The sequence below is a fragment of the Eschrichtius robustus genome, chromosome 6 (assembly GCF_028021215.1).
Source record: "Eschrichtius robustus isolate mEscRob2 chromosome 6, mEscRob2.pri, whole genome shotgun sequence".
Lineage (NCBI taxonomy): Eukaryota > Metazoa > Chordata > Mammalia > Artiodactyla > Eschrichtiidae > Eschrichtius > Eschrichtius robustus.
In genome coordinates, this window is record NC_090829.1 from 14,560,351 (window position 1) to 14,575,705 (window position 15,355).

The 15,355-nt window shown below is 38.4% G+C and overlaps 1 protein-coding gene across 2 annotated transcripts in view; it reads right to left on the reverse strand.

Moving 5' to 3' along the window:
* Window positions 1–15,355, reverse strand: part of ACAD11 (acyl-CoA dehydrogenase family member 11) — a 96,773-nt gene that overhangs the window by 13,300 nt on the left and 68,118 nt on the right. Inside the window, exons 14-18 of one of the 2 annotated variants that reach the window (XM_068545924.1) lie at window positions 10,614–10,680; window positions 9,901–9,986; window positions 6,824–6,895; window positions 5,773–5,927; window positions 3,910–4,083 (exon numbers count right to left, since the gene is read on the reverse strand). In XM_068545924.1, coding sequence (XP_068402025.1) covers window positions 3,910–4,083; window positions 5,773–5,927; window positions 6,824–6,895; window positions 9,901–9,986; window positions 10,614–10,680 — 554 coding nt within the window. The remainder of the gene's footprint in view (window positions 1–3,909; window positions 4,084–5,772; window positions 5,928–6,823; window positions 6,896–9,900; window positions 9,987–10,613; window positions 10,681–15,355) is intronic. The other variant, XM_068545925.1, reaches the window with a different exon arrangement.

Consider the following 15,355-nt stretch of genomic DNA (forward strand, 5'->3'; position numbering starts at 1 on the left):
AAGAACCAGCTTTTAGTTTTATTGATCTTTGCTATTGTTTCCTTCATTTCTTTTTCATTTATTTCTGATCTGATCTTTATGATTTCTTTCCTCCTCCTAACTTTGGGGTTTTTTGTTCTTCTTTCTCTATTTGCTTTAGGTGTAAGGTTAGGCTGTTTATTTGAGATGTTTCTTGTTTCTTAAGGTAGGATTGTATTGCTATAAACTTCCCTCTTAGAAATGCTTGTGCTGCATCATATAGGTTTTGGGTCATCTGTTTTCAATTTCATTTGTTTCTAGGTATTTTTTGATTTCCTTTCTGATTGTTTCAGTGATCTCTTGGTTATTAAGTAGTGTATTGTTTAGCCTCCATGTGTTTGTATTTTTTACAGCTTTTTTCCTGTAATTGATATCTAGTCTCATAGCGTTGTAGTAGGAAAAGATACTTGATACGATTTCAATTTTCTTAAATTTACTGAGGCTTGATTTGTGACACAAGATATGATCCATCCTGGAGAATATTCCATGAGAACCTGAGAAGAAAGTGTATTCTGTTGTTTTTGGATGGAATGTCCTATAAATATCAATTAAGTCCATCTTGTTTAATGTATCATTTAAAGTTTGTGTTTCCTTATTTATTTTCATATTGGATGATCTGTCCATTGGTGAAAGTGGGGTGTTAAAGTCCCCTACTATGATTATGTTACTGTCGATTTCCCCTTTTATGGCTGTTAGCATTTGCCTTATGTATTGAGGTGCTCCTATGTTGGGTGCATAAATATTTACAATTGTTATACCTTCTTCTTGGATTGATCCCTTGATCATTATATAGTGTCCTTCTTTTCTCTTGTAATAGTCTTTATTTTAAAGTCCATTTTGTCTGATATGAGAATTGCTACTCCAGCTTTCTGTTGATTTTCATTTGCATGGAATATCTTTTTCTATCCCCTCACTTTCAGTCTGTATGTGTCCCTAGGTCTGAAGTGGGTCTCTTGTAGACAGCATATATACGGGTTTTGTTTTTGTATCCTTTCAGCCAGTGTAGGTCTTCTGGTTGGAGCATTTAATCCATTTACATTTAAGGTAATTATCTATATGTATGTTCCTATTACCATTTTCTTAATTGTTTTGGGTTTGTTATTGTAGGTCCTTTCCTTTTCTTGTGTTTCCTTTGTAGAGAAGTTCCTTTAGCATTTGTTGTAAAGCTGGTTTGGTGGTGCTGAATTCTGTTAGCGTTTGCTTGTCAGTAAAAGTTTTAGTTTCTCTGTTGAATCTGAATGAGATCCTTGCTGGGTAGAGTAATCTTGGTTGTAGGTTTTTCCCTTTCATCACTTTAAATATGTACTGCCACTCCCTTCTGGCTTGCAGAGTTTCTGCTGAAAGATCAGCTGTTAACCTTATGGGGATTCCCTTTTATGTTATTTGTTGTTTTTCCCTTGCTGCTTTTAATATTTTTTCTTTGTATTTAATATTTGATAGTTTTGTTAATATGTGTCTTGGCGTGTTTCTCCTTGGATTTATCCTGTATGGGACTCTCTGCCTTTCCTGGATTTGATTAACTATTTCCTATCCCATATTAGGGAAGTTTTAACTATAATCTCTTCAAATATTTTCTCAGTCCCTTTCTTTTTCCCTTCTTCTTCTGGGACCCCTATAATTCAAATGTTGGTGCATTTAATGTTGTCCCAGAGGTCTCTGAGACTGTCCTCAATTCTTTTCATTCTTTTTTCTTTATTCTGCTCTGCAGTAGTTATTTCCACTATATTATCTTCCAGGTCACTTATCCGTTCTTCTGCCTCAGTTAATCTGCTCTTGATTCCTTCTAGAGAATTTTAAATTTCATTTATTGTGTTGTTCATCATGGTTTGTTTGCTCTTTAGTTCTTCTAGTTCCTTGTTAAATGTTTTTTGTATTTTCTCCATTCCATTTCCAAGATTTTGGATCATCTTTACTATCATTATTCTGAATTCTTTTTCAGGTAGACTGCCTATTTCCTCTTCATTTGTTTGGTCTGGTGGGTTTTTACCTTGCTCCTTCATCTGCTGTGTATTTCTCTGTCTTCTCATTTTGCTTATCTTACTGTGTTTGGGGTCTCCTTTTTACAGGCTGCAGGTTTGTAGTTCCTGTTGTTTTTGCTGTCTGCCCCCAGTGGCCAAGATTGGTTCAGTGGGTTGTGTCAGCCTCCTGGTGGAGGGGACTATTGCCTGTGTTCTGGTGGATGAGGGTGGATCTTGTCTTTCTGGTGGGCAGGTCTGCCTCTGGTGGTGTGTTTTGGGGTGTCTGTGACCTTATCATGATTTTAGGCAGCCTCTCTGCTAATGGGTGGGGTTGTGTTCCTGTCTTGCTAGTTGTTTGGCATAGGGTGTCCAACACTGTAGCTTGCTGGTCGTTGAGTGGAGCTGGGTCTTGGCATCGAGATGGAGATCTCTGGGAGATTTTCACCATTTGATATTACGTGGAGCTGGGAGGTCTCTGGTGGACCAATACCCTGAACTTGGCTCTCCCACCTCAGAGGCACAGGCCTGATGCCCGGCTGGAGCACCAAGACCCTGTCATCCACAGGGCTCAGAATTAAAGGGAGAAAAAAGGAAAGAAAGAAAGAAAAATAAATAAATAAATAAAATAAAATTAATAAAATAAAAAATAATTATTGAAAAAAAAATTTAAGTATTAAAAAAAAAAAGAAAGAAGAGAGCAACTAAACCAAAAAACAAATCCACCAATGATAAGTGCTAAAAACTATACCAAAAAAACAAAAAACAAAAAACGAAGAGACAGAACCCTAGGACAAATGGTAAAAGCAAAGGTATACAGACAAAATCACACACAGAAACATATACATACACACTCCCAAAAGGAGAAAACGGAAAAAATATATATATCATTGCTCCCAAAGTCCACCACCTCAATTTTGGGATGATTTGTTGTCTATTCAGGTATTCCACAGATGTAGGGTACATCAAGTTGTTTGTGGAGATTTAATCCGCTGCTTTTCAGGCTGCTGGGAGAAATTTCCCTTTCTCTTCTTTGTTCGCACAGCTCCTGGGGTTTAGCTTTGGATTTGGCCCCGCCTCTGTGTGTAGGTCGCCTGAGGGCATCTGTTCTTCTCTCAGACAGGATGGGGTTAAAGGCGCAGCTGATTAGGGGGCTGTGGCTCATTCAGGCTGGGGGGAGGGAGGGGTACGGAATGCAGGGTGAGCCTGTGGCGGCAGAGGCTGGCATGACGTTTCAACAGCCTGAGGTGCGCCGTGTGTTCTCCTGGGGAAGTTGTCCCTGGATCACAGGACCCTGGCAGTGGCGGGCTGCACAGGTTCCCAGGAGGGGAGGTGTGAATAGTGACCTGTGCTTGCACAAGGGCTTCTTGGTGGCTGCAGCAGCAGCCTTAGCGTCTCATGCCCATTCCTGGTGTCTGTGCTGATGCACCCGTTTCTGGAGCTCATTTAGTCGGCGCTCTGAATCCCCTCTTCTCGTGCACCGCGAAACAAAGAGGCAAGAATAAGTCTCTTGCCTCTTCGGCAGCTCCAGACTTTTTCCTGGACTCCCTCCTGGCTAGCTGTGGCACACTAGCCCCTTCAAGCTGTGTTCACGCAGCCAGCCCCAGTCCTCTCCCTGGGATCTGACCTCTGAAGCCCGAGCCTCAGCTCCCAGCCCCCACCTGCCCCGGCGGGTGAGCAGAGAAGCCTCTAGGGCTGGTGAGTGCTGGTCGGCACCGATCCTCCGTGCGGGAATCTCTCCGCTTTGCCCTCTGCACCCCTGTTGCTGCGCTCTCCTCTGTGGCTCCGAAGTTTCCCCCTCTGACACCTGCAGTCTCCGCCCTTGAAAGGGTTTCCTAGTGTGTGGAAACCTTTCCTGCTTCACAGCTGCCTCCCACTGGTGCAGGTCCCATCCCTATTCTTTTGTCTCTGTTTTTTCTTTTTTCTTTTGCCCTACCCAGGTACGTGGGGAGTTTTTGGCCTTTTGGGAGGTCTGAGGTCTTCTGCCAGCATTTAGTAGGTGTTCTGTAGGGGTTGGTCCACATGTAGATGTATTTCTGATGTATTTGTGGGGAGGAAGGTGATCTCCATGTCTTACTCTTCTGCCATCTTGAAGCTCCTCCCAGGCAATCTTGAAAAGAGAAAAGTGTAAGAAGTGACAGTTGATGCCGTGAGCAACTCTTTAGCTCCTACTCCATCAGCATTGTGGAGTTGTATCCATGGCCTCAAACATTCACATCTTCTTACCTTTTCCAACAGTGCCCATCTAACAGCTGAATCCTTGCCCTCAATGTTAACTAAAGGGGTTCTTCCACAAATTATTCCTAGGTATGTGCCATAAAGCAAGCTGTTATTTTTCCATAAGAACAATGTTACAACTAAATCATAGATATGCTGAATAATATCTCAAAAAAAAGCAAACATGGCCTATAGGAATTCAAGTTAAAAAATATACAGCAAAATTTTTATGATTGTCACAAATGTACTTTACAAGGGGTTGTAAAGTACATTTGTGACAATCTTATAAAATGTACCAAAATACACATGTCCAGCAAACATGTCTAGCGAGATTCTCTAGAATACAATTTTATCACTACAAGTGTGACCTAACACTACATGTTAGCAATCATAAGTATTAAATATTTAATAATAATTTTTCTTGCCTCCTTAAAATTTAGAAGGGCTTTTGGGGAGATGATTTGGATATCTCATTTCTCTTAAAATTTTTCTATTTCAGCTTAAAAGGTCCCTTCAGCATTTCTTGTAAGCAAGGAAGTCTGAAATGATAGCGTCTTTTCCTCTTTTTTTAAAAAATAAATTTATTTATTTATTTATTTATTTTTGGCTGCATTGGGTCTTCGTTGCTGTGTGCAGGTTTTTCTCTAGTTGCGGCGAGTGGGGCTACTCTTCATTGTAGCACACAGGCTTCTCATTGCAGTGGCTTTTCTTGTTTTAGAGCACAGGCTCTAGGTGCACGGGCTTCAGTAGTTGTGGCTCACAGGCTCAGTAGTTGTGGCTCGTGGGCTCTAGAGCACAGGCTCAGTAGTTGTGGCGCACGGGCTTAGTTGCTCCATGGCGTGTGGGATCTTCCTGGACCAGGGTTCGAACCTGTGTCCCCTGCATTGGCATGCAGATTCTTAACCACTGCCCTACCAGGGAAGTACCGTCTCTTTTTCTCTTGATAAATATTCTCTAATTTGGATTATAGTGCCTGGATGTAAGGATGTAACTATATTGTTTACTGTACTTTGTAAACAACAGACTCAGTAGTACATAATTTAGAGATGAGAATTCAAAATATCATGAACATCCCACCAAATGTTGATCCCATTTCTACTTGCATTTCTCCATTGACAGGAAGCTCACTTCTTTTTTAAAGCAGTCCATTCCATTTTTATATCTCTCTTATTTCACTGAGTTTTAGGCTATTTTCCTATATCTCTCCACTTATCTGTCCTAATTCCTTCCAGAAAGCCAAAGGACAAGGCTTCCTTCCTCCTTACAACAGCCTTCTCATGTCCACAGAGAGGGCTACTGTACGAGGTTCTCTAGAGAACGAGAGTCTGGGAAAGTTGAAGGAATTGTCCACACTCTGTGTGCTGAGGTGTTGCAGCACTTAAAGAGTTATTTAATCTTTCACAAAGATAACTACCTCTGGTCAGACTATATTTAAATTCAGACATAAATATGTTTTGTGGAAAACATATTTTCTCCTTGTTTATGCAGAGGAAATCTCTTGCTGATCAAGTAATGCTGTTTTGGTTCAAGGTTAGTGTAGTGCATTGGGCTACAATAAATTCAAATAAGTAATTATCCTTACATGTGAATACAGTTTCTTCTTAAAGGCCACCCTTTGTTTTGCCCGTTCACACATGATCTGTAAAGCACGTTCAGCCAAACCTATTGTTCTCATACAGTGGTGGATTCTGCCAGGTCCAAGGCGGCCTTGGGCAATTTCAAATCCCCTACCTTCACCTGTGAGAAAGAAAGGATAACATGACCACAGCCTATTTCTTTTGTTATTTACACAAATCCTGAGAAACTAATGAGCTGCCCTCAATAAAAATGGCATTCCGGTAGGAAAAAAGTCAGTTCTGTAAAAAGGTTCACTATACCTTTATGGAACTTTCATTTCTACGTATTTTAAACCACATCAACAAAAACGTGGATCAAATTTAAGAACTGTCTTTTGAGTACCTACTCTGCATAAGTTGTTTTGTTAGTGCTGCAATGGTTACAATGGTAGATAAGACACAGACCCGAGTTTAGAACCTAGAAGAGGGGCAAGGATGCTAGGGATAAGGGATATGGAGAGGGACAAGAAAGGCAAAGGAGGGAGATGCTGTCTGTTCATCATGGTAATCTTAGGGCCTGGCAGGATCAGGGGCTTGTTGAGTGGATGAGATGAGGAACACAAGAACCTTCCTGAAAGAGGTGGCATCAGAGGTGTTCCCTGAAGGTTGAGTAGGATTCCAACAAGCAAGAGGATGGAGTCATTCCAGGCATACAGTGTTCAAAGTTATTTATGCTTCTAATGTGTATATGACTTGAATTCAGAAAGTAGTGAGGTTTTAGTAAAACAAGTAGAGGTTTGAAGATCATGTTTCAGGAAAAAGTGTGTTGCTCTGAATTGTATAATTTTTGTATTTAGCTGTGTTTTCAACTGATGTGATACCACATCAAATACTTAAATAAAACCTTATTATTCCATGTAAGAAAAATCCACCAAAGGAAAAAATTTTCCTTTATAAATGGAGTAAATAAGAGGGGAAAGTATCTAAATTATGGTATACTTCGTATTTTTCCAGATTTAGCCCTGAAATTATTTTAAAACAAAATAATAGAGAATCATTTTTCCAAACTTATCTCACCTAGTATTAAATTGGTGGCAGGAACTCGCACTTGATTAAAATGGATCTCAAAATGTCCTCCATGGAAATTATCTATAAAATAGAGAATAAAATTTTAAAAAGCAAAATGAATTGACCAAAAAACAGTCACAGATAATTAATCTACTGAAATATAATTACTCAGAGATAGTGGAATTTAAAGGCCTCATATGTCATACATTCCTAGGTAGACCAGAGGCCTGAACCCCCAGCACTGTGTAGCCCAGAAAACTTATCAACTGTTTTAGAAATTTTAAGAGATTTTAGATATCATTTCATCAAGAGGTTTCTGAGCTCATTCTCTGAAGTTGTAGAGCTATGAAAAAGGAAGACGGCTCCACAGCTCTGATCAGACTATTTTATTATTGTTTTATTATTGCTTCTTCTTTGAAATTTTTTATATACGGGCTTCCAAAGAAAATTTTGCTTGGAAGAAAAAAGTTCCAATTGTTCAAAAATTGAAAGTGAATAATGTAATTCAAATTTCTGATTTGACCATTGTGGAAACCAATGCCTGATGATGTGAAGAACCTGCTTGAAGGGACAGCGCAGGTTCAGCATTAGAGACAAAGCTGAGTCTGGGTCTTCAGGTATGTTTGCTCCCAGTCTAGGCTTGTTCACTGTGTGTTTGCCTCTTGAAAATGCTGGCATGTGACTGAGATTGGAAACGCATTCACATTTTGTCTTTACATCACCCCTCCTCCCTGCCAAATTCTGCAGATAATCTCATGCTAACTCCACACCCTTTCCCAGTCAGAATAGACATTAATAATCAACTATGTCCACACTGTTTCTTTTGGCCTTGGCACAGGGAGTTGGAGAGGTGCTGGTGAAATTGTCATACTGAAATTTCAAACATAGGCTCTACAATGGAGGGTATTTGTAGCGAACCAACATTATAAACTCATTTTGGTGGTCTTTCAGGCTGTTGCTCTGCAACCCAACAACTTCCCATACACAGTTTGCTCCAGTGAGCTTGTTCATCCCCATCTTGCCAACACACTTTTCTTTTCTTTATAATTCAATCCTTTTTTTTAAAGTTAATTTTTATTGGAGTATAGTTGCTTTACAATGTTGTATTAGTTTCTGCTGTACAGCAAAATTAGTCAGCTACACATATCTCCTCTTTTTTGGATTTCCTTGCCACCTAGGTTACCACGTGCATTAAGCAGATTTCCCTGGGCTATACAATATGTTCTCATTAGTTGTCTATTTTATACATAGTATCAATAGTGTATATGTGTCAATCCCAATCTCCCAATTCCTCCCCCCTCCCCCCTCCCTTGGTATCCATACATTTGTTCTCTATGTCTGTGTCTCCATTTCTGCTTTGCAAATAAGATCATCTATACCATTTTTCTAGATTCCACATATATGCATTAATATACAATATTTGCTTTTCTGACTTACTTCACTCTGTATGACACTCTCTAGGTCCATCCACATCTCTACAAATGACCCAATTTCATTCCTTTTAATGGCCGAGTAATACTCCATTGTATATATGTACCACATCTTTTTTATCCATTCATCTGTCGATGGACATTTAGGTTGCTTCCATGTCCTGGCTATTGTAAATAGTGCTGCAATGAACACTGGGGTGCATGTGCCTTTTTGAATTATGGTTTTCTCATAGTATATGCCCAGGAGTGGGATTGCTGTGTCATATGGTAGTTATAGTTTTAGTTTTTTAAGCAACCTCCATACTGTTCTCCTTAGTGGCTGTATCAATTTACATTCCCACCAACAGTGCAGGAGGGGTTCCCTTTGCTCCACACCCTCTCCAGCATTTACTGTTTGTAGATATTTTGATGGTGGCCATTCTGACCAGTGTGAGGTGATACCTCATTGTAGTTTTGATTTGCATTTCTCTAATAATCAGTGTTGTTGAGCATCTTTTCATGTTTGCCAACACACTTAACCTGTGGGTGCATTCTCCAGCTGCAGCCTACAGAAATGATGATGTCAAATGTCCCATAAAACTGCAAGTCTTATATCCACTACTTGAATATTTTCATTAGCCACTTTCAACAATAAACAGAAAGCCAGGGTCACCACAAACCCTGAAGTTCAGTAAACTTTTTCATAACATTTATCGCCGGCTGACAGCTATATAACTTCTTATTTACATGTTTGTATTTACTCTCTGTCTCCTTCCCCCAGCATGTAAGCTCCACAAGGGCAGAGATCTTGGTCTACTGTGTTCACTAATGCATTCTAAGTACCTGGAATGGTGCTCAGCACTCAACAAATACTTGCTGAATGAGCAACCTGATTGTCAAGGAAACAGTGAACATGAGCCTGAGCAAAAGTATCCTTGCTTCTTAGAAATTCCACCCAAGGACAGACGGAAGGAAAAGTTTTGCATTCAAATCACTCAAAACCCATTGCTTATTAATAGCTCTTGAGGTTGATTGACTAAGAAAGCTAAACTTGAAAACAAAAATAAATGTTACTGTGGGTTACCTAGATTTAATTTCCAGGTGTATTTCATTAATCTATTCTCCTGGATGATGAAGAGAAGGCTGGCAGACAGAGTCGTTATTCCTTGAATACCAGTCTGCCCTTTCCCAAAAGCAGACAAAACATGGTAGAATGCTGCACCACCTCTCTTTTTATTTGTTCTGTTCTGAACTCCACTCGTATTTTTATTAAACGTCGAAAGATTTCTAAGAACCCATCTTGTGCATTAAAATGCTATCTAGGGACTTCCCTGGTGGTCCAGTGGTTAAGAATCCACCTTCCAATGCAGGGGACGTGGGTTTGATCTCTGGTCAGGGAACTAAGATCCCACATGCTGTGGGGCAACTAAGCCCACGTGCCGCAACTACTAAGCCCGCGCTTTCTAGGGCCTGCGTACCACGACTAGAGAGCCTGCCCGCTGCAACGAAAGATCCCACATGCCGCAGTGAAGATCCTGTGTGCCACAACTGAGACCTCATGCAGCCAAATAAATAAATAAATATTTTTTTTAAAAAAGCTGTCTAGTCCCTTCAGTGTTACTGCATATTCTAGTCTTCCTGTTTGCAAATACACGGACAGGTTGATTGAGTACTTACCCAGGTAGCCAAAAACAGACAAGGGCCTTACTACTTCTACTCCAGGTGTGTTGATGGGAACAAGAATCATGCTGTGTTGTTTGTGTCTGGTCAAAAGAAAAACAGATGTTAGGAAAAGTGTGCTAAGTGGAAAAATAAAACAGATGTTAGGCAGGGTCTCAACTGTCACTTTTTCATTGTTGTTATCTTGTAATTATGTAAGCAATGATGTCTGGAATGGGGACTGTGTAAAAAACATACATTAAGTACATTCAGATGCAGGCTGTAATCTGGAACAATGATGATTTTAAAATATGTGAAAATTATTTAACTGAGGCTTCTCATTGCTCAAAGTGGTAACTGGCAACTGATATTCAATACATTAAACATTTCAAGACTATTGCCTTGGATCTAAATGTCTAACTTACAAACAGTTTTGAAAAATTTTATATATCTTATAATCTGATCCAAACAGCTTTGAGGATTCAGCAACATTTTTAATACAGGAAATTCCACAGTGAAGAATGTACAGCAACACTCCCTAAAATGTTTTCTAAATATATCTTTTAGCAAAATAATTGTGAAATACAAACATGTGACATTTAATGTCATAATATATTTTATATTATTATGATTTGTGAGCCCAAATGGTGCGTTTTAAGTAAATTAAGTAGATACAGAGAAAGACCGACTCTTATTCCTCATAGATTTCTCAATCACTATTGTTTTATTACCTGGTTACACAGTTATTGTTAGTTTTTCCCATAACAATTGCAATTTTGCACTTTGGATTCCCAGCTCCTAAAACCAGAGAGAAAATGAGAACAATATATCATAAAAAGAAATTTTTAGTCTGACATTTCACCCTAAAAGTTCTAATCTTTCTAAGTTTACCTCTGGGAAAACAAACAAACAAACATACAGGAAGAAAACCCTTAATTCATTAAAAAAAATAATGCTATGTACAAAACTGTATATCACCCAAGAAAAATCACTAGCCAAGGCCAAGAATGGATTTCGCAATGAGAGCTGCTGCATGAAAATAACCAGAAGTCAAAGAAGCCGTGAAAGAGCTGCAGCCCTTAAGACAAAATGACAGCTCTCCCATTCATACCATTTCAGACATCAGCATGCTAGAAAGGTTGTGAACTTCTTCTAGCTTATTTCCTCCTGTTTAGATCCCATATTTTCTGACATATGGACAAGAAGTACTAAAACTCATGATATTTACTCCCCAACCAGTGACTGAGAAAGACCTAATTTCCCCAGCCATGGGGCTGGGTGAGGGTGAGTCTGAGGATTTCAGTACCTATCCCAGATTACATCATTTGCCCTAGTTATGCTATGGAGTAGCTGAAGATGGTTTACTTGGAGCTGTCCACATATATGAGGCTCTGATTCCACCTTCAGTAAGCCTAGGTTCTCATTCATTGATTTATTAAGGGTTAAAATTTGAAAATATAAAGCTATTCTCATTTTAATGTAAACTTTTATTTAACTACAGTTTAAGGTCTATATCAATTCCCCAAAGGGGCCTTCTCGCAAAAAGTAAGTTTCATTTTCACCAGTCTAAGCACCTAGTCCCTCAGGGAAACTACCATTTAACTGGTGTTCTAATTATAAGACTGCAAGCAACTGGGTCAGATTAAGTTAAACACATAACTTCTTACAAAAAGTGGTTTTAGGAGATGTGAAATCATATGAAGATTAAATGTGAAATGTTAGGAATTATGTCAAATAGTAGAATAACACCATAAAATCCCAGGATTTAAAGGATAAACTCTATGGGACATATTAAAGGCCACTGCAAGGATGTAATCAGTGAGATCCAGATGGTGGGAAATCTACAAGACACATAATCCAGTTTCTTCAACAATTAAATTGCAGTAAAAAGGAAAAAAGAGGGATAGGGAAAAAAGGAAGGGAGCTTACAGATAAAAAGAGATGAAAAGAGACTTAAAAAGAGTATCAACCAACAGGAATTTTTAGACCTTATTTGGATCCTAATTCAATTAAACTAAAAAGCATTAATCACAATTATGAAACATTAGAAATTTGAATATGTAATGATATGTAATGATATTAAGTAATTTTAGGTGTGCTAATGGTTTTGTAGTTACATTTTTAAAAGCACCCATATTGAGATACACACTGAAATGTTTGTGAAAGAACTAATGTGATGTCTGGGATTTATTTCAAAATAATATAGGGAGAGGAGGGAATGAGCGTAGGGATGAAGCAAGGTTGGCCATGAGTTGGAAACTGCTGAGTTGCAAAGCTATTCAGAGTATTCCTGGGGGACCTAAATATGTAGCAAAGATATAAAGGAGAAACATGGGTGGTACACTGAAATGTCTGCAAATAGGTCATGTAATAGTGAACATGAGGAGTAAAGGAGGGTAGGGCCCAGAGGAAAGAGATGCCTTAACTCTATAGATTGAGGGGATTGGGAAAAGGACATAGTGAAGAAGCAGCACTAGAAGAAAGATGATTAGTTGAGAAACAGAGACCAAGGCAAGCAGAGGTAAAGAAAGAGAAGAGAGAAAATGAATAGAAAAACTAGAGAAAAGGGGTCTACTTTAAACATTGGCACTTACATCTGAAATTTTGAAACTCCTTACAATTGAATCTCTGGCTCTATAGAAGAAATGGATGAAACAGAATGCACAACTACAGCTCTTGCAGTGTTTTCAGTCTATATGAGGAGATACTAAATAAACAGAGAAAACTATAGAGTGGAAACAATCTAATATTTCCTAGAGTTTAGAACGGAAACTGAATTGATAGCTTTTCTAAAACCAACTTGGAGAGATTCAAGATAGCAGAAATATGTGTTTATCTCCCATCACTCCTGAGATCTCACTGAAGTAAAAACCTAAAAGTATAATCAAGGCATAACCATAACAGAAAAGAATGTGAGGCAACAGGATTAGGGGTGTTGGTGGTCACCAACAAATGAGAGCTTTCAATAAATATCTGGGGAACAGATAGAGGCAAGTTGACCAATGAAATGCACAGAGAAGTCAGAGCCTAGCAAATGATGTAAGGAACTGCAAAGGGAGAGGGTTCTGACTCTGGAGTCAGAAGTTATGACGGAGAAGTGAGGCTACCAAAGGGGGATTAGTCCAGTATTTATAGTTGGGCAAATGTAACAGGTGGCATTCTCACAGGCAGGTATCTGACACTTAGCCTGAGGGAGAAAAGTATAGAGTATGTTACAAAAAAACTGAATAAAGTCATTCTGAGACCTGGGGGCCTGTAGCTTGAAAGCTAGCTTCCCATCAGCAGACTCTAAAGTGAGTCCCCGCCCAGCTCCACCAAAAGTTTCCTTGCGGAACTGCTACTCAGGAGAGAAAAATGGCTGGAAAAGAGCTGTTAAAACAAAGGAAACCCCAACCAGCTACTCTTCCTTTTTTCTTAAGTATGAATAGAAAAACAAGGATCTGTAGTATGTGAAGAGTCTGCAGCATTAAAGAGAATGACTGACCAAAATAAAGAAACTGTAAAACTGATTGGAATAGGAAGACTAAAGACTCCAGGAGAGAGGTCTCCAGAAAAGAAAGAACTCAATAGAATTAAAGTTACAATTTAAAGGTGTGTGTCTGTGTGTGTGCACACGCGTGTGTGTGTGATGGATAAGGGGAAGGAGATATAAAAGCAAATAATGAAATGAAAGAAAAATGGCAATTAGAAACTGCAGGAAAATAATTTGTAAATGTACAAGTGAACCATCGTCTAAATATAAAAGAAACTACAGTATGGCATGAATTTAAGTAATACATAGAGTGTAAAACTATTTTAACTGATGTTGATGCTTAGAAACACTCTCCTTACACTGGCCAAGGTGATATTATATTGAATCAGTTAGAGAAGGACATGAAATCTATCTAATACACTACTCAGACCAGCATTGAACAATATTAGCATAGTCCTATAAGGTAAGTGTTGGTTTTCAAAGTTTAGAGTCATTCTGTGGTCAACAGTGATTATTGTTGCAAGACAGAAATAAATTTTAGTAATTCTGACAATGTAAAAGTAGAAGCTGTGGCTGACATAAGGTAAAATATGGAAGGGAAGAATAAAAGGTAGAGAAAGGGGTAGGTGCACTCACGTATCTTTAGGTTATAAAGAGGAGCTTGAAGAGATTCTGTGGAATGGGGATGCAGAGGAGAAATTTAGAGGTATCATCTAAAGTGTAAAAAGTAATCAATCAAAAAATTGAAATAATAAATGTCTACATTATGAAAGGGCAGAAAGTTATAATACATATGAGTGAAACTGTTCTTAATAAAATTGGGGAATCAATAAGTAGTGTCTAAAATGAATAAAGTGGGAGAGAGAAAAAAACATTTTACCTAAAATTATAGCAGAAACCAGAGAACTAAAAACAGAAACCTGGAGTCTTCTCTAGGGTATGGTATGGTTGTGTGAAGGGATGGGAAACAGTATGTTCTTAAATATTTTCAGATTTGTTACCATTTCTAATCGAATAACAATAACTACTACCACTTTTTAAAAAAATTTAAGAAAAAACAGCCTATTATCTTGTGAATAAATCTGTAGATTCTAATTCGGAGAAGGAAACTGAGAGACCTGCTGAATAAACTGCAATATGTTTTTTCTCTTTCCTAATCTCCCTTTAATCTGGACGTTTTATCTTTGGACTGTGGAGGAGCCATTTCCTGCATATAGTGTGGCATTTCCCCACTTCTTCTAAGTGATAATACATAACTCCAGAAATCCTACATGCACACCTCTGCCTTATGAAATGCCTAAAATGATAAAAACACTAAAAATAGATTTCATCTGGGAAAAGGAGGGGAAGGGAGGGAGGCAGTGTGCCTAAAATGGGTGATTCTGTTCATCCCCAGGCTGGTAGTGGAATAAGGAAACACCTTAAACTGATTTAGAGCTTGAATTACAAGACTGCTTTCTCCATGGCCAAAGCCAAAGGAATTGTCAGAACTTGCAATCATATATACATATATGATTTTATCTATGACTAGAAAGGAAGGGAAGGAAGACTTTTAACTGACAGGAGCAGAACATTTAAAAAAAAACAGCATTAAATTGGCCATTTGATGCAACACTCTAATCACATAATAAATATGTTAAGCAAAATTGTCTCCTATTTTTTCCCAGATATATGACTTATTACCTTATCCTGGGACTAAGACAAATATGACATATTATATATAAGATAACGGGCAAGACCATTTTCTCCACCCTTCTGTGCTTTTGCATCATAATCTTATTACCAGTTGCTTCAAAGAAAATTCAATAGAAAAGTTTTATATTGAAAAGAAATAAATCTGCTTTTTGTTAAAAGAAAAACATAAGCATCTTCACAAATACAACAGAAATTTAATGTTGTCCAAGTAGAACACTTTACAATGCTTTGAAAAGTCTGTGGTATGTGTATTGATATTAGATAACAAAGGCCTTTAATTCAGGTTAAACATACTTATTGTATACC